Below are 20,559 nucleotides of genomic sequence, written 5' to 3' on the forward strand. Positions count from 1 at the left end.
GCCCACCCCTGTTCATAACCCAAGAATTTGTGGGAATCTCATACCTTGAACATGATCACTCCCTCCTTCTGCCCACGCATTCACTAATTGAATGTGGCTAGTTAAATGCATTTGAGGCATCTCAAGGTGCGAATGCCATGGGGGGCCCTAGTGATGAAATGGGCCACCTGCCTCAGACCACCCAAGGCCTCCCAACCCACAGATACCTCCTTCTCCTTCTCCTGGGGTTCCTACAATTGGTCTTCTCCCATCCTGTCATGCTGGGTCACTTAACTGAAGATCTTTCTCCTCTCCAGCCTGTTTCTTTGCCTGTTTCCTCCTTTTTCGTCACCAAAGCCTTCCCCAAGCAGTCATTCTGGTCCTCCTTTCTCGCTGCTGAACTGCTTGAGGATGGCTTTGGTGACAAAAAATGAGGCATGGAGAGGGCATGGACTCCTTCCTCACCTCTGAATCACTTGAGGGCAGCTTTGCTGATGAAAAAGGAGGCATGGAGGGCCTCCTTTCTCATTGGCAAAGCACTTAAGGATTGTGTCCCTGCAGACTTCAGCAGCCTTTTGCAAAAAGCTCTGTCCATAGGAACAGAGCTTCAGAGAGAGGTGACCACCCCTCCCAAGCTTCATTGGTGCCGACAAATGCTTTTTGCAAAGGGCTCCTGAAGCCTAAAGGAATGCAATAGTCCTGCAGTCTTGGGCAAAGAAATGACAAATAGAGGGAAGGCTGAAGGATTGTTTGCAAATGTCCAAGCTTCAATTCACAGAGAATAGAGGCCTAAAGTGCGATATCATGCGAGATCAGTAGCTCGTACTATTGATCTTACATGATCTTGCTATACATTAGGCCTGTTCTCTGTAAATGCATTGAAAGCCTGAAGCAACAAAGTAGACAAAAAAAAAAAAACTGCTAAAAAGAGGAGATTTTCGTAAGGTGAGTCTCCACAGGCTGAATGTCCATGCAGAAATGGTGGTGGTGGTGAATAGGCAGGGTGAATGTTGCAGAGCCTCTGTGGTCATTCATAAGGGCTAACAACTGCCATGTTTTTGCAACATTCATAATTTCGGGTCTTGTTTGTTAACACTAGGGGGCGCTTATCATGTAATTTTGAAGGTTCGCTAAGGAAACACTCATAACCCTGTAGCACTTGTTTAATAACTATTTTCTTTTTGGAAGTTCTAACAGTCTCGGCTGACGCTAGTTGCAACAAACAGCCCTGAAATATTCCAATGCCAAGAACCTTATTGATTAAAATCAACATTTAAATTGTACCAGGAAATAAAACATGGCTCAATGCAGAACCCACATAATTGGTGTCATATGGTTTCCACAGTGAGACCTAGTAAGCACTGCTGTATTTATCACAGTTTCCAAATAGTCTTTAAGAGTAGTTCATTAAACCACATCACAATAGTCTAAATGGGTGGTAAGGACATGCAGCTTCTTCTGGTCAAGGGAAAGCTGCAAGAAGTGCACCTGGCCATAGGCTCAATTTCAGTTGCTGTTCCAAAAAAAGCATGAATCCAGAAAGGCTTCCAAACCACAGAGCCAATCTTTATAGGAAATGCTTGCCTGTTGAAAGTTACTAGCCAGGGAATTTTGTCTTACTTGGGTTCAGCTTCCACCTAATTCTTCTATCCATATCATTAAAAAGTCAAGAAAATTATTTTGTTATTAAGTCTGTATATGTTGACAGGCATGTTTCCACAGACTATCAGAAGAAGCAAATATCTTTTTTTAAATATTCATACTTACACATGTAGTGGAGGAATGGGAGATGGATCATAATGATAACGTCCCTCATGATGCCTTGCTTCAATTGGTACTGGAGGGTGGAAAGTTGAGAAAAGATGAGGTGGATCTGAAAAAAACAAAGTACAGATATCATTATTTTAAATTTTAATTATAGGATATTTTTAAAAAACCAATCATTTATTAAAAATTGCATTATTTTAATGCAACATGTATTTAATGCAATTCCTGTTGCATTAAAAAACAAGTTTTTGTATTTATTAGTCCTTGGTTAGTAACCATATGTTCAGCAAACATTACGACACTATTGAAGGAGAAGACTTATGACCGATACTCCAAATTGTGACTGTAATAGCATCCTCACAATCACAAATCAAGCACCAATCAAGTTTACAGACCTAGATTATTGGGGGAAATATGCTGACTCTGTAAACCGCTAAGAGACTGCTGTAAAGCAGTATATAAATCTATATGCTATTGCTATTAAGAGTCACAATATTCTGTGATTACATGATCATCATTCATAAACTTCACTGCCAGTTTCAAATTTGGGGGCAATATATGGGGAAGCTGGCAGAAGATTGTAAATGGTGATCACATAACATTTTACATATTAACTATACAGAATATATTTAATTACTGCAACTGAAGCTGCTATAAGTGTCATTGCAAATTGGAGCAGTCAGGTGATAACACACATTATGGCCTTGTTATACTTAATGATGAAGCTGCCAGTCCCAATTACTATCATTAAGCAAGAATCACCTGTATATGACCAATGTAATTGAACTTATTTGTGCATTTCTTTATTTTTGTATCATTTTGTATCATTCCAATTTTGATAATTATACGGAGAGAGAGCTACTGCTCAGGGATTCTGTCCCAGAACACTGGAGATCACATTCAGTAATCATAATTATTTTTCAAATTTCTGCATTATTACTTGAATCCTGCCAGGCTTAATTTAGGATGTTCAGATAAGATGTTCAGGTAAGATGTTTAGGATGTTCAGATAAGACTATTTTTCATGCAATCCAGTCATGTTTGCCTTGACGTGTTGGCTTCCTATGATTATAGTAAAATAGATATCATGTAGTATCTAATTTTTGTTTGGCCAAGAGGCCAGGGACTGAACCATCTTTACAAAAAAATATTATTTACTACTGAATTCTGACTCCCCACATCTCTTTTCCTATACTTTTTACAATCTTGCAGAATTGTAGGAGACAGTTCTGCAAGACTGGAGAAGTATATGACAAAGATAGCCGTTTAACTGAGTTCAGTATAAATTTTATTTATATGAACCCAAGCCAAATACTTAAGAAACAGATTATGACTCTTTCATTTTACCATGGCAAGTGCAACCATTTTTCTCTAATGTTCTCTTTGTACTACTTTAAATGGATGTTATAAAAAAAGGTATTTAATTGTCATAGACCTGTGTAGTGTCACATCACATGGATCAGCTAGTATTTTCTAAGCACATCTCAAGAAATTAAAATTAGATTTGAAAGAGTTAGGAAAAAGCTATGAAATATTAATACAATGTAATATAGTATTTAGAAGAGCAAAATTACAGAGCAATACTGAACAAAAGAAACCTAAAAGAATACAAATTTGGTAATTAACGAATTATACAAGAACATGTTTATACTTGTAGCTTAAAAAATTGAAACCATGTACCATAAAAAATAAAATATATGGTATATGCAAGATCAATCTGAGAAGTATGAAAAAGATAGGAAACTTTTAAAGCATAAACAGTGATAAAGTAAGATATGAGTTGTGCAATGGCCAAGCTTCCCACTAGGAAGATTGAGAGTTTAATCCTAGGTAGCAGCAAATGTTTCTCTTCTAGAATGCAAAGAAAAATATCTGCTGAAATATTGGTGTGACATCAGGAAGGGGATCCAGCCAGTAAATCCTATCCAGTCTACCCAAATTAAGGGTACAGGATCATAAAAAGGGAGGAGTGATAAACTAAGTGGGAAGTTTTTTTATTTCAAAAACCATATTCATGTATTTATTTCCTCAAATATAAGGTAGAACCTAGTAAGAGATATGAATCAAATTTGTTAAACCTAATTCACAGAATAAACACATAACTATCGAGAGTGAGCAAACGAAATCAATACATGTAAGATCATACTACCCAATTTCAAGTTAAGATGTTGTTGTTATTAAGTATATTAATATTTTCTAGAAACTCCTAAAGTATTTTCATACTTATAATTCTGTAGTTTTAATTATTACCATAGGAACCATACACATATGATTGTAGTATATTTTTATTAATGGAGGAGACTTTTTTTTCTATTTGTCTAGATGATACTAAGCTGGTAGGAATAGCTAATAGAAGATAGGCTCAAGGTGCAGATGAATCTTGACAGACTTGAACACTGGGCCTATCTAACAAAATGAAATTCAACATAGAGAAAAGTAAACTCTTACACTTAGGCAAGAAAAACCAAAAGTACATGTATAGACTGGGTGAAACCAGGCTTGATAGCAGTAACTGTGAGAGCGATCTTTGAGTCTTAGTGGACAATCAATTAAATATGAGCCAACAGTGTGTGGCGGCAACCAAAAAAGCCAATGCAATCCTAAGTACATTTACATTAACAGAAGGATTACAATCAAGATTAAGTGAGGTACTAATAAAGCCTTAGTAAGACCTGTAATGACCCGAGCCATGGTATGAAAGCAACACAACCAGAGAACAGGTCTAACTCTCCTTTATTGCTCCAGTTGTGCCCCAAACGTCCCCATATTCACTACAAGTCCTGGAGCAAAGCTCTCACATGCACCTTCAGAAGCCTCTGGCTGCAAGTAGTCCAGGGTTAGCCACACAGGTTAGCCAAACAGTAACCAGAGCAAGAAGTTCAGCGAAGCAGGCAAACTGGGCAATCCCCACAAGACAGACCACAGCAATCTCGGTCGTCTCTTCAATGGCATGACAAGACCACATCTAGAATACTGCATCCAGTTTTGGTCATCACACTATAAAAAAGATGTTGAGACTCGTCCTCAACAGAGCAAAATGCTACAACATCTTCCCTGTCAATGACTTCTTCAGCTTCAACCACAATAATATACAGGCAAACAATCAATACAAACTCAAGGTAAACCGCTTCAAACTCGATTGCAGAAAATATGACTTCAACAACAGAGTGGAATGCTCTACTGGACTTCATTGTTACAGCCTCAAACCCTTACAGCTTCAATCTCAAACTGTTTACCATGGACCTTTGAAATAATCAAATGGCACTTAGAAATATTTTTAATAGTATGCACCCTGAAAAATGTTTTACTGATTTAAATTTTTGCTGAAGGATGTGAATTAATTACTTCTCATATTTACTATTGTATCTGCTTGGATTAAGGAGTCATTGAGTCTGACATCTAACTTACTAGTATGAGAGCTGTTAAGTCATATAGGAGCATAGTATTCTACTACGGAGTAGACCAAGTCTAGTGCTGATGACCCGATAGTGACAAATGAAGCTTCCCATTTAGTTCCATGTAATTTCTGGAATATGGGGATTATAGGGGTATAGGTTGTTGTTTAAGTAGACCTTCAGGGCTTCATATGCGATTTTCTGTTAAGGTGCAAGCATGTAGTCATTGTTTTGCTGGTGCTGTGAGTGAATCTCCAGTGAAGAATTTTCCCAAGATTTTAAGATTTTTGGATAGGAGGCTGTCTTCCACCTCAATGTTCTTCTTGTATTACCATGGCCAAATCATTTGTTTGTCCAAATTTGCATCCCCTTATCACTGGCATATCTGATATGTATAAATAGAACAGTGCAGGTGCCATTACAGAGCCGTGGGAGGCCCTTGTTGGAAGCACCATTAGAAGACTTGAAGGAACAAAAATTAGAGATTAAATCTATGTGATTCTAAGAGTCACATCAACTTGATGACACATGATCAATCAATCAATCAATCTTCATTGCAATATATCTCTAAGTAGAAAAACAATCTAGATTTAGAGCAGTGGTCTTGAAAGTTGGCAAACAAACACAACAGTTAATTCACAATAGCACAGCCCTGATTGTTCAGACGCCACAGTTGTAAATGTGGGAAAGGGACCTTTATTAGGTGACAACAGATATCCACAATGTGAAAATGAGGCATTAATTTTTTTCTAGTTAGGCATTCAAGGGATAAAGGGAAAATTTCCAGATTGGCAACTAAAAATTGTTCTCAATTTTTATCTCCTAAAGCATTCAAGTATTTTCTTTTCTTCAGAATCAACTTTTCTTCCTAAGAAGAATTGAACACCTTGACTGCTTTAAAATTTTGTCATTTATTGTTTTTCATAGTAGTGTTTACCAAACATTCAGCCAGGGGTGGGATTCTACTGGATTGGACCAGTTCAGGAGGACCACTAGTTCCGGTGATCATTTGGCACCCCACCCCACCTCTTTCCTGTGGTTTATTTCCTTGTTTTTGAGCACAGCTGATTCACACGGCAGCGTGGTTTGCCATCAACTGTTTTACTCACTGGGGCTGCAGCAAAAATAAGTATTATAGCTAAACATGCTCATTTTCTAAATGCTGAGGGCCTGTGCATGCACTCACCGAACCGGCTGTTACACTGGTTGAATCGCATCACTGCATTTAGCTAATGCAGTTCTATAAACTACTTTAGCTGAGAGAGAGAGCTATAGTTTTGAGTTGCCCTTGCCTTCTCTCTGATATTTCCCATATTTTTAATACGTTTTCTTCTGAACCTTATAATTTACATTTTGATTGTATTTTGGAAGCACTCCAGAGAAGATATTCAATGGTCTATCAATTTTCAGTCTTGTTGTCACTTTAAAGATTTTCCATGTGCAACTCATGACTAGATGAATCCTATTAATAATTTAAAAATCCAGCTAATTCTAGACTTTCATAAATCCATATCTTTTTATTTTAAATTGTATATATTCCTTTGAGTCTAAGACTATAACTATTTTTCCCCTAATTTGTTTTTTCATTCCTGATCTTTCTTCAGGACTATATTAAGCACTAAATTAGTACCTGATATTTTACTATTTCTGCAATATCCTTGTTAGCTTAAGTAAACCACTTATAAGCATAATTGGGCCAAAGGAGAGCAACATATATGTCTTCAAATAGTTTAGTACATGGATATAAGGTTGATTCAAGCATTACATAATCATGGTGACTTAATACAAGAGTTATTTGTGCGTTCTTTTAACTTAATTATTGTAATATATGGATCTGAGACAGAAAGTTCCATATGATCTAGTTGTAATTGAGGACTATATGTCATATCTTTGAGTCCTGTATATTAATAATTTCAATATTGCAACATTTATTTATGTTTTTAAAACATAATGGAAGAATGTCCCAAACTATTAAATAAATATAAAACAGAGCACTCCCTAAAAGCTCCTAAAATATCATGACTTTGATCTTACCTTTTGACTGTAGAGTAGGGGTTTCAAACTCAAGGCCCAGGGGTTGGAGCCATCCTGCGAGGTGCTTAGATCTGGTGTGGAAACAGTGAAGTACTGGGCCATAGTATCTCTGCCAATGAAAATGGAGCTTGGGAGGGCCACATGTGGCCCTCCTGAATGTTTTGATGGCAGAGGGTTGCAGGAGGCCATTGCAGCTGAAAATAGAGCTTGGGAGCCCGTTTTCACTGGCAGAGCTCTTGGGCCACCATAGGCATTTCCAACATGAGTGATGTTGAGCTGGCAATGTCTACCCTGGCCACGCTGACCCTGGCCACTCAAGGTCAAAAACAACCCTAACATGGCCCTCAATGAAATCAAGTTTGACACCCCTGCTGTATAGAGTATGTTTCTGAATTAAGAACCACATCTTAATCATAAAACCATATCTTGTCTACATGTACAAATGGAGAAAGGAACTTGCAGATTTCCCATGCAGCATTTATTTATGTAGAATAAGGAAAACAAAATTTTAATGCTCTGACAATGCATAATAATTAAGTTGAAGCTGAGCAACAAAGGCCCTGAATGTAACACAAGATTGAACTATACAGTATTTCATTATTTCAAAACATAAATCTGAAACCAGTCCAGTTATTGTAGCAAATTATGTAGTATGAAAAGATATACAAAGACAACTTGTGATTGAAGATACCAGGAATTCCTGCTTTTTTCCATTAAGTTGAGAAAGAAACTGAGGGCTGGAGGAGCTACAGAGATGTGCAAACATCCATGTGGAAAAGAGCTCTAAAGATTGGAGATTGAAAGTTTAACTGCATAAAACAGAGCTGACCACATTTGGTCAGTATATTCAAAAGAATTTTCATTGATTAATGCCATAAATGTAGTTTTTAGGAAGTTTGTAAGACTAAAATTTAAGTGTGATTCCTATACACTAGAGACATTTAATAAAATAGTGTATAAACACTCAGAGTCTCGGACCATACTTATAAAAGGTATATCATAAAAGCCTTGCTGAAAATTCTACAGAATCAATTTTGACTGTCATTTTTATGCCATGTATTTAACAAAGAATTTTGAAACTATTTTAATAATATCACCTCTAAAACTATATAAACAAGGCTAAAGCCTCTCATTTTGTCTCTCAGAAAAATCAAGGCTGAAATAATTTAGATGATTTTCTTAATTTAAAAATTAGAAATAGAATGAGTAATTTATTTTTCCAAGAATTAAAAAAGGCATATATCATCTTCTACCCTCGACTTTTACTTTGCCAACATTAAATGATAGGTTAGTCTCAGAGAGAATGACAGACCCAAAGTCACTTAATTTCTATGGCTAAAGATGGACTCAGTGTCTCCTCAGTCACAATCTAACAGTTTAGCTACATACACCAGCTTTTTCAATATGATATAAAAGAAACTTAGAAATTTATCAGATAATTGGGTCTTTTTATAAAGGTATTTATGCACATAAACATGTGTGTTCCACCCACTACTGCAACCTATTATACTGCTACTAACATATGATTAGTAATCCATTAGTTTGCTATTTTCTTAAAGTCTTAATTAACAACTAGACTATATTTTTTATTTCATCTGACTTTAGCTAAAACCAGATGCTGATGTATTTATATAAAATTCTTGCAAATTTCAGACATGTTCATTCAATATTCTAATAAATGAGTAATCATTGCTTAAGATCTAACTGATATTTCCATAATGAAAGAGGAATAGAATAGAATAACAGAGTTGGAAGTGACCTAGTAGGTAATCTAGTCCAACTCTCTGCTCAAGCAGGAGACCCTACACCATTTCTGACAAACTACCCAGCACTTCAGATCTAATGCCTAAACTTAACAGGGTCTCGATTTTATCCCCCTTTTCATGATGCCTGGGATGCATTTCCCACTACCCCGCAAGCATCTCACCACCAGGCTGGGGAGTTCAACTGAGACCCTCGCTGCTATATAAGCGGGGCTGCCTGGATTCTCTCCTTCAGAATTGCCCCCCACGTGATGCCGCACCAGAGAACGGGGCATCCCCACCACATCCCCACATCAACTCCACGCAGGTCCCGGCTCCATAGAGCTTTTGGCAGGAGTGCCTTGGCAGTGCAGAGGAGACCCTGTGGACCCCCATTGTCCCCCGATAGAAAACCCATCCCATCCAGAGAATTCCTGCCCCACTTGAGCTCAAACTAGTCTGGGTCTCTCAGGTCCCCGGCGCCCCTTCGCTTCTCCCCCGATCCAGCTGGCCATTCAAAGTGTTCCATCCTGATGCCCTGCCTCCCAGGCAAAGAAGACTGGGAGAGTGCAGGATGAGGGAGGATCAACGATTGGGAGGTCTCACAGAACCCACCAAGATGACGCCGCCCAGAAAAACATACTTTTTAAATCCTAAATAACAATTAGAACTATAAGGGTAAACTTGTTTTCTCGATAGAAGCTGAACATAAGGAACTTTTGTCACAGACAGCCTTCAAGAAGTCATCACAGTATCTGTTTTAATCCTGTTTATTATTTAAAGAATTCATTTCCCTGTTCCCTCCCTTGAGTTAAACTTAATAGAAGTGTTTTTCTTCAGCTCACAAACCAGGGGACCTATTTAGACAGCCCAAGCATTTACTTTAGCCTTGTTTAAATATATTTGATCAATATTTCAAACAAATAGTTCATTAAAAAGGCAAACAGTTTAGTCTTAGAATACTAGCACTTGAGAAATAGCACACTGGACAAACAATATCCTCTGCCTCTATGTAAACACTGTCTCATCTTCATTCCAAGTCACAGTCACATGGAACTTTCTCTTAAAAAGTTGTTCTACAAATACATTGCTCATACATTTGCTAAGTTAAGAGGTACCCCTGAAGAGATTATCTGTGATGACCCAGGGTGGGATACAAAACAAACACAGTCACAGAAAACAGGTGAAGCCCCTTTTATTTCTTCAGTTTGCTTCCAAGCTCCGAATATCTTTGACAGAAGACAAAAACTCTCCCACACAGTTACACGAAGAAGGAAAAAAGCAACACAAACCAGGCAAGATAGGGGCTGGAGGATGGCCACAGATATCACACACTGAGAAGGATGCTAAACTCAGAGAGGAACTATAAACTAGAGATATTTATACGCTTTGTTTCCAGTGTTTGCTAGTATGCAGGTCCAAACTCTTATTCAGTTGTCACACCCGCAGCCCATGAAGAGAATCAAGGCCCTCTCCTCCTGAGGAGACCACATCTCTCCCTTATCCTCTCCTCCCTGCGTGCCCTAGGATGGATAGGGGATGGGCCTGGGTCCTCCTCTGACTGCTCAGCTGGCTTCTGCCCTTCCCCAGCCTCCTCCACAACCTCTGGAGTCACACTTCCACTCCCTGTCGGTTGTTCCTCTCTTCCTCAGTCAGTCTCTACCAGGGGCATGACACTATCTACAGAATTTGGTTAAAATCTTGTTAACTAATCAGCTTAACTTATCAGTAAACTTATTTGAGCTAAGAAAGAGAAATCCAAACATTCGCTCTCAGAAAACAGCCAGATTTGAAATAATAAAATTAGTGACACTACAAAGTAGACAGTGTGAAACTAATTAAAAGAACTGCATTGATCTGATACATAAAGTAAACAATATTATTGACTAGGCTGGATGAACATCTAATCTAATTCAAGGCAATGATTTTTATTAGGTAATTTGAAGATTTACAAAAGGATATGGCAACTTTCAATTTTAGATAAAGCAGTGGTTGAATTACAGACATTAGCTCTTGATCTTTAATTCTAGATATTTTCAAGCCCTAGTCAAAAAAGTTTCTTTAAAACTGCTAGATGGCATAGCTTCCTACAAGGCAATATTTCTTCCTATTTCTATTTTCCCCACAGCAATTACCCATTTGGGCTTAGAAACAGTTACTGTATAATAATCATTCGATCCATCAACACATTCTTGGCCACTGTGTTCACTAATTAGAGACAGAATGTGGTCTACAGGTACTGTTGGCAGGTATTGATTTTAGTGATTACTTATATATTTATTATTTATTACTCCCCCTCATGAAAGACATGCTGGCCCATTTGGCCAAAGGAAAGACCTATACCAAGTTGGATTTGTGGGAGGCATACTACTATAAGTGAGAATCAAAGCAGGGGATGAGTGGAAAAAGCTTTCAATTGCCCCCCAGGATGCTTCCAGTTCTGGGTCCTCCCTTTTGGATTGCAAGGGGCTCCCTGCTGTGTTTATACAGCTAATAAATGAAGTGCTGCATGAACACCTGTATAAGGGAGTGTTAGTTTACCTGATTGACATTTTAATCTATACTGAGACAATGGAAGAACATGTAAAACTAGTCAGAGCTGTGCTCAAGCTTTGAGTAGCCAAACTTTATGTCAAGTTGTCCCAATGTGAATTCCACCAGAATAAAATTGACTATCTGGTCTATCTTATACCCCAGGAAAGGATAGAAATGGACGCTGAAAAGGTGTGCACTGTGCCAGAATGAATTCCTCCCCATACTCAGAAACAACTACAAACTTTCCTGAACTTTTATCGCGAACTTTTATTTGCGAACTTTTATCACCAGTTCATCCTGTCATTTGCCCATATAGCCCTCCCCACATCATCAACCTCCTAGTGACAAAAGGAGAGGGGAAACTCAAACCCAGTCAGCCACTTAAATGGACTATGAAATGCCAGGCTGCATTCAAAAAATGTAAGCATTTGTTGGGACTTCAGGTTTGAGCTTCTTCAAAGACAGACCGAAAGCTCGTCTCTGCGAGGCTTTGATCTGTGCTCGCCGCTGGAGCGCCCCGAGCTGGCTGGTTTCGGGGCTAAGCCATCCCGTAGAGGTGGTGAAGAAGAGGGAGACTGCCTGCAGGGTTGAGGAGAGCCGCATCTCTCCTCCCCAGCTGGCCATTACTCCCTTTCCCGGAGGCGGTTGTAGCGGTGGTCAGAAATGGCCACCACAAAGAAGAACTCAACCGGAAAAGAAAGTGCAGGAGGAAGATAAGAAGAGAAAGTTTTGGTTGACTGGGTCAACCAGCAAAAGCAAAAAATAAGGTACCCTGGAATTGAAACTATTAAAAAAAACAATAACATTGTTCCCTAAGAAGATTTTTAAGCTGCAAAAAAGAGAGAAAAGGGAAAAGATTTGGGTTTTTTTTTCTCCTTTTCCTATACTGACAGCTAAGAGACTTAAGCAAGAAATTGGAAAAAAATCCACTTTGACATTAATAGGCATTTAATGCTGAAAATAAAAAGTCAAAGGGATAATAAAGATTTCTGGATAATCAAAAGCTTTTGAAAACAGGAAAGGAGAGAAAAAGCAGGATCTAGATGGGAGGAGACTGCCTGGAATTTAAAAGAACTTACAGCAAAATCTCAACAAGACTTCCAAAAGATACATTTGAACTGAAATATCGCAACAAAAACCCCAGGAAGAGAAAGTGGAAAAAGAAATAACTTGGAACTATTTGGGTTACTTGATGATTTCTGGATTTTTGGTTATTGTATTTGAATGATTAAAATCAATCGGGTGGTTGTTTAAAACTGTTTAAAATAGCTCCACTTTTAGAAGAACTGAAAATGGAATTTAAAAAGTATAAAGAAGATGCACAAGAAGGGAGAGGTTCTTTTGGCTTCATATTTCAGTTTTTAGAAATGGAGATTTGGAATTATGAGAGACAACAAGAAATGCCTGCAGAGCAAGAGGATTGAGACAAAGAATAAGCCATCTTTAATGAACAAGTAATCTTAGGTGGGGAAAAAAGGAAAGGGGGAAAGAGAATGGAAAGTTTAAAATTGGGAAAAACAACTCCAAAAAAAAAAATAGAGTCAAAAATAAGTATAAAATCAGAAAGCAACAGAAGAGGGAAATGCAGAAGAGAGAAGTAGAAGTAGAGAGACAAGGGGGTAAAAAGGGGAGGGAGAAGATGAGAGGGAAGAAAGAAAGGAAAAAAAGTTATAAAAGACAGACAAATTGCATGCACCAAGACAAATTCCTTGTGTGTCCAATCACACTTGGCCAATAAAGAATTCTATTCTATTCAGCACATTCTGGCCAAGGAGGGCATTGGTCTCTGTACCCAGCTTTAGATTTGACCTGTGGGGCCATTCTTCAGCCAGCAAGGAACTACTCAGGCATCTTGACCCTGCCCCCTGTGTGTATGTATAAGAGGAGGCAAGCACGCAGGGACTGGCATCCTGGGTGAAAGGGAAACTCTCAGAACATAGACAGCCTATGTGAGAAGACATTCCCCAGGGATGCAGGCCCCATGTGTGCTTGTTGCCTCCTGTCCACCTACCTAGGGGGCAGGTAGGAGCAGGGGCAGCTCTTCACTGGTTCCAGGGTGACCCTGCAGATCTAAGGCTAACTGCATTCTGGCCCGGATGGCTGCCACCTTTTGTAGATCAGCACTCAGTTGGACTGGGCCAGGCCAAGGCGCTGATGGCCAATCCTCTGCTATTTCCAGGGCGGCTCCGTGAGCTAGATCTAACCACATCCAGGGCTGGATGCAGGCCTTGAGTTTGACACCCCTGTTCTACAGAAAAACAAGTAAGGAGTCCTGCAGCCCTGTACCTACTCTTCTAAAAGCTAAATGAGAAGGACAGAGATTGCTAATGGGTGGAAGCCTAACTTGGAGACATTTTCTAGGAGAAGGGAAAACCTCATTTGAAGTATGGACTGACAATAAAAATTTAGAAGTCTTGAAAACCCTCAGAGAATATTGCCCAAAGGGTTAGTGGGCCCAGTACTTTAACCAATTGAATTTTATGCTAAGATACCTCAGTAAGCAACTTTCTAATAGATGTTTATCCAGGTTGCCACAATACAATAGTTCAGAGCTGGAGATTATTAAACTCCTCATTCCCTCTGGGCAACTGGTGGCTCCAGACACCACCTGGGCACAAGCCAAAATGAAAATCCAACTAGCTGATGATTTAAGTGTATCCTAAAGGCAGCTTTGGAAGAGGACAAGGGAGAATGTACAATCCAAGATTATCTAGATTGGGTGGGAGCCAAACTATATGTCTCACAAAGCCAACAATTATTGATTCTACAAAAAAGCCATGATTCAAAAGTGATGGGATTTTGGCTTTGTAAAATCACTGCATCTAATCAAGCAGCAATTTTGGTGACTGTCACTTAAAAAGGACATAGAGAGCTATGTGGCTAACTGCTCCATTTGTACTTCTGCCAAGAGGTGACAAGGGAAAGTACTTGGGCTTCTCCAGCCAATAGCAGAGCTCAAAGCCCTATAGAAAGAGATATCAATGGACTATATTTTAGAACTGCCCGAAACCTTGGGGAATAATCGATTTGGGTGATAATCGATTTGTTCTCCAAGCAAGTGCACTTTGTACCCTGTCAAAGCACGTGCTTTGGCTAAACTATTTGTGCAGAATGTCTATTGACTGCATAGTGCTCCAGAAAGAATAATCTCAGATTGAGTCCAATTCATTTTGCGGCTTTGGCAGGAGTTCCCAAAATATTTGGGGACCACTCAGGGACTCAGTTTTTGCATCATCATGCCACTAACAGGAGCTGTGAGAGGACCAATGGCTTCCTGGAGCAGTACCTCAGGTGCTATATTAATTACCAGCAGGACAATTGGATGGACCTGCTCCTTTTCATGGAAATTGCCTACAGTAACTCAGTACACAGTAGCAACAGGTTTACTCCATTTAAAGTGACCACAGGACAAGACTTTGTAGCTATCCCTAAACTATGTCAGGCTATCCAACTGACTGCATTGCTGAAAGATTGGGTTGCCCAGTTACAGGACACCTGGCCAAGAGTGAGAAGTTTTGGATGAAGCTAGGAAAGCATACCAAAAAAAAAAAAAAAGGCTGATAAAAAGCACATCAACCCAAAGGACTAAGGTGGGAGATAAGGCATATCTCCCTACCAATTTCTTACAATCTACATAACATAGGGTAGTGTAAATTTAAAAAAACACGGGGCCAAAATACATTGGATCTTTCCTCAGCAAAAGGATTATTAATCCAATAACTGTAGAACTTGAGCTACCAAAAATGCTCAGACATATACACCTGGTATTTTATTGTAGTCAACTAAAACCAGAAATTACATCTTCCTTGCATCCCAAATCACAACCACTTCCCATTATGTTCAAGAGAGAGCAGCACTTTGAAGTCAAAGACATTTTGAATACATTGGGGAAGACTCCAGTATTTGATAGCCTGGAAAAAAATTTCCCCCTCAGAAACTGAATGGGTTGACTCCCAACTTATTAAAGCCCCCAAACTGCTTAAGAAATTCCATGACCAATAATACCCAGATTAGCCCCATTGAATTGTTTTGTTAATTGAAAAAAATGTGTATGTTTCTTCCCCCCTTTTTCCTTTTGCAGGACTCTCTCAAGAGGGGCAGAATGTCAGCTCTGCCTGGTTCAGCTTGGTGCTCACATGCATCCTGCCCTCAAAAGAAAAAGGGGGAGAAAGGTGAAAGGGGGAAAGATAAAAGAGCAATAAAGGTTTGTGTGTACACAATAGGAAGTTGGGAGGGAGGAAATGACAGCTGATACGGACCAGAGCAGTATCCTACTACCAGGTACCCTGAAAAACATAGCCTGGAAAAAATTTTCCCCCTCAGAAACTGAATGGGTTGACTCCCAACTTATTAAAGCCCCCAAACTGCTTAAGAAATTCCATGACCAATAATACCCAGATTAGCCCCATTGAATTGTTTTGTTAATTGAAAAAAATGTGTATGTTTCTTCCCCCCTTTTTCCTTTTGCAGGACTCTCTCAAGAGGGGCAGAATGTCAGCTCTGCCTGGTTCAGCTTGGTACTCACATGCATCCTGCCCTCAAAAGAAAAAGGGGGAGAAAGGTGAAAGGGGGAAAGATAAAAGAGCAATAAAGGTTTGTGTGTACACAATAGGAAGTTGGGAGGGAGGAAATGACAGCTGATACGGACCAGAGCAGTATCCTACTACCAGGTACCCTGAAAAACATGCAGATTACCCCCAATCATCTCAGAGTTCTCAAAACATCTTGGCAACATCTGGTTGGCTGGAAAAACTCGTAATGGGGGAGGGATGGGGCAAACCTACATCTTATTTTTGTATCTAGTGAGTGCAGTAGGTTTTAGATTTGGCTTGATTTTACTGCAACCAACGCCGAAGGCTTTTCTCTCCTAACAGATCAGTATGGGGCAGGTCTGACACAACCAGTCATAAGTTGAGGGCTGTAACATATTAAAAGTTTTAGTTTTTTCCAAATTCAGTTTTAAGAAACCTGGTCCTCCCATTTTAGATATTACACATGGACTACAAGCTAAATGAGCACAATCTCTCGAGAAAAAGGAAGAAGTTATGGAAAGGGGAAAGAAAAAGAAGAAAATTCATTCAAAACTCCATAGTTCATATAGAGATGCTGAGCTTTGAGATATAAACTTAACAAGAAGTAGCATATCTCTTGTCAAAATCTGCCCCATTCCTACATTATACAATTTCAAGGCACCATCATCAATGGAACATACAGAGCAGAACTGAGATCTCAGGAATATTACAACCAGTGGTGCAATTCAAAAAATTTTTACTACCAGTTCTGTGGGCGTGGCTTGGTGGACATGGTGTGGCTTGGTGGGCATGGCTTGGCAGGCGTGGCAGGAGAAGGATACTGTAAAATCCCTATTCCCTCCCCACTCCAGGAGAAGGATACTGCAAAATCTCCATTCCCTCCCCACTCCAGGGGGAAGGTTATACTGTAAAATCCCTTTCCCTCTCCACCACACTAACCTGCTTTCCAGCTCCATTCTCCTGTGTAGGGCAACAAAAGAAAACTCAGCCAATCAGCTGGGACTCGGGAGACAGAGAATAGATGGAGGTGGGGCCAATCAGAGGTGGTATTTGCAGGTTCTCCGAACTACTCAAAATTTCCACTACCAGTTCTCCAGAACTGGTCAGAACCTGCTGAATACCACCTCTAATTACAACAGAAGCTAAGGATTAACAGTAAGGTGGCAAATGTTTTCTCCTTGCTGAAAGATAAGTGGGTAGAAAATGTGGCAACAAGGAAGGAAAGATCCCCAATTTGTTAAAGATGATTTTAATTAAAGCATATTTTCCCTAAAGTCTTAATACTTTACTTGGTACGAAGAAAATGATCCCTAGAAACAAACCAACGGAATTATCAGTAGCTCCACATAATTAAAATGTTGCAAGTAATTTGTTGTCAGGACCTTGCTTGTTTCACGCAGAGATGATAATCTCTTCAGCTAAGTCCTCTCTGCCTTCAACTGATTCTGGCCATTTTCATACAGTAGAAATTTATCTCAGCTGCAACAGATTTATTCTTTTCAAAACCAAAACATATTGCACACTCATGTTCTTCTTATTGTTTTTCATTATATGGTTGTCTAGCTTTACAGATATATCTCTAAATAAAATGTTTCTTTTCCTCAATACATTTACGTTTATACTATCTGACACACCATTATATAAAGAATATCTGGCTGTAACAATCAGAAATCAGGAAAATTAAGAAGTATTTGAAGCATGGGAGGGTATAAACCAAAATGGCAAGGTTTGTTTGGAAGAAAAAGCAGCAGTAAACAAGAAACAAATAAAAAATAAAAAGACTGTAGCCAGCAGCGCATGAAGAAGTTTAGGAAAGTGAAATACTTCATTAAATCACTATGGCATTTCCTACACATAGCAAGAAAATAACACTATAACTTTTTTAAAAAGTTCATAGTAAATACGTTTTCTGGAATTCAATGGAAGAGTCAAGATAAATTTAAAGTAAGATTAATTATAAAAGAAACCTTCCCATGTGAAAATGGTTTTATTCTAAATTCTTTTGAAAAATATAAGATCAGAACTATTCTTTTTGATTTATAATTTTCTTTCTTATTTTCAGTTTTAGAAATTATTCACTAGAAGGATCTAAAGAAACCTACAGATTACAATTAAAGGAGATAAACACTCAAATTTGACCTAAAAATACAGAATTAAGCAAAATATTTTAACATTGGACATACTGAAGTATATTTTTGAAGAATGGATCCAGAAACTACTTTAAGGATGTTGTGAGATACAATATAATAAATTGTAATTTTCTATAATATAGATTAACATATACACAACATATTTTGCAATTTATATAAGGTTAATCTTTATTCAATCTATCTAGAGCTAGTACATTAAAGCCATGCTAATACATATCCAAAGCACTGCCATGTTTGCCCGATGTATGAACTCTGCTAAGGAATGACATGCACAGCCTCTGGCTTGAGATATGTACCAGATACTGCATAGTACAGAAAAACAAGAGGGGCTGAGATTATTAGAAATAAAATGAAGGATTATAAAGTTTATTGGTTTATTTGATCAAGACTGAAATAGATATGCTGTTATCCAAATGGATTTTTACAGACTTCAGATTGAAATTACTACAGTTGATTGTTTATAAATAAAAATGGAATATGGGAAGAAAAGATCATTTATTATATTTTAAGAAAAGGCAGTAAGATATTAAAAGTCATTCATATAATTACTTTCTTTTCATTACTATATTCTCATTTTCTTTTCCGCTCCATTTTTTATTTATATCAGCTTTTATTATAATTGCAATTTTAATAAAATTACTATAAAAAAGTAAAAATCTGACATTTTATTTTTTTCAAATTGGAAAGAGGAGTTATTAAACACAGGAAGACAAAAAGACACAAATAAATGTTTATTTTCACTTAAAACAGGAGTATGCAGACTCCCTATTGTCACTTGGGGATTTCCACTTGCCCACAAAAAATGAATTCATTCATAAGAGAGAAATATCATTTCTCTCTTATGAATGTCAAAAGAATAAATTTGCTGTCATTCTGTGATATTTCTGTTGTTTCCTCTCAGAGATTAAAAAAAAATGATAGAAAAAACCAATCCTTCCAAATTATCAACTAAAATGGTGCAAAACAGTCCAGAAGATTATTAGCCCTTTTCACAAAATCAAGTAATATTACTAAGAAAGTCATTGCATAATACAATATACAGAAATATCTGGAACAGGAAGACTTGGATATTCTCCACTTTTACGGTCAATTAATTAGAAAATATTTATGCCTATCAACAAAAAAGGTCAAATTTGAGAATGTAACAAAATGCTTCAGCTCATCAAGAACTATATAATTCTCCAGTTCCTTCGGGCTCATGATTGAAAGGTGAATCACACCTTTATCTATCCATTCCATTCATACTGATGTCACGTGTCATACATTTCACTTATTGAATGTAAAAAGCAAGTAAGTATATGCAAATACCTGGGTATATGCCTGGGAATGCCTAATATATGCTGGGAATTTTAGTGAATCATATATAAAATCCTGGCTCAACATATATTATCATTGAATTTTGTGGGAAAATGCAACTTTTGTGGGAAAAACAGCAACTTTTTTTTGGAAGATTTATTGTTATTGTTAGTTGCGAAGTTGTGTCTGACCAATCACAACCCCCTGGACAACATTCCTCTAGGCCTTCCTGTCCTCTCCAGCACCATAGTTCAAAGGCCTCAATTCTTCGGTGCTCAGTCTTTCTTATGGTCCAACTTTCACAGCCATACACTGCAACTGGGAAAAACATAGCCTTGACTATACACACTATTGTTGTCAGGGTGATGTCTCTGTTTTTTAGTATGCTGCCTAGATTTGCCATAGCTTTCCTCCACAGGAACAAGTGACTTTTAATTTCTTGGCTGCAGTCCCCATCTGCGGATATCTTGGAACCCAGGAAAACAAAATCTGCCACTACCTCATTTCTTCCCCATCTATTTGCCAAGAATTGAGGGGGCCGGATGACATGATCTTAATTTTCTTAATGCTGAGTTTCAAGCCAACTTTTACACTCTCCTTCTTCACCCACATTATGAGGCTCTTTACTTCCTCTTCACTTTCTGCCATTAGAGTGGTATCATATCTGAGGTTGTTGATATTTCTCCCAGCGATCTTAATTCCAATTTTTGATTTATCTAGCCCTGCCTTTCTCATGATGTGCTCTGCATATAAGTTAAATAGGCAGGGTGACAGTATACAGCCTTGCCGGATTCCTTTCCCAATTTTGAACCAATCAGTGGTTCCATGTCCAGTTCTCACTATTGCTTCTTGACCTGCATATAGGTTTCTCAAGAGACAAATAAGATGGTCTGGTACTCCCATCTCTTTAAGAACTTGCCACAATTTGTTGTGAACCACACAATCAAAGGCTTTAGCATAGTCAATGAAGCAGAAGTTAATGTTTTTCTGGAACTCTCTAACTTTCTCCATGATCCAGTGTATGTTGGCAATTTGATCTCTAGTTCTTCTGCCTCTTCAAAATCCTGCCTGTATTTCTGATAGATCTCGATCCACATACTGCTGGAACCTAGCTTGTAGGATTTTAAGC

General features: G+C 38.3%; 1 protein-coding gene across 4 annotated transcripts in view; it reads right to left on the reverse strand.

The window, feature by feature from the left end:
• Positions 1-20,559, reverse strand: part of GLI3 (GLI family zinc finger 3) — a 495,436-nt gene that overhangs the window by 251,812 nt on the left and 223,065 nt on the right. For all 4 annotated transcript variants that reach the window (XM_087916968.1, XM_087916967.1, XM_087916969.1 and 1 more), the window contains one exon: positions 1,747-1,852. In XM_087916968.1, coding sequence (XP_087773094.1) covers positions 1,747-1,852 — 106 coding nt within the window. The remainder of the gene's footprint in view (positions 1-1,746; positions 1,853-20,559) is intronic.

This window comes from Pseudonaja textilis, chromosome Z, assembly GCF_049901715.1.
Source record: "Pseudonaja textilis isolate UNSWEBS1 chromosome Z, rPseTex1.2, whole genome shotgun sequence".
NCBI lineage: Eukaryota > Metazoa > Chordata > Lepidosauria > Squamata > Elapidae > Pseudonaja > Pseudonaja textilis.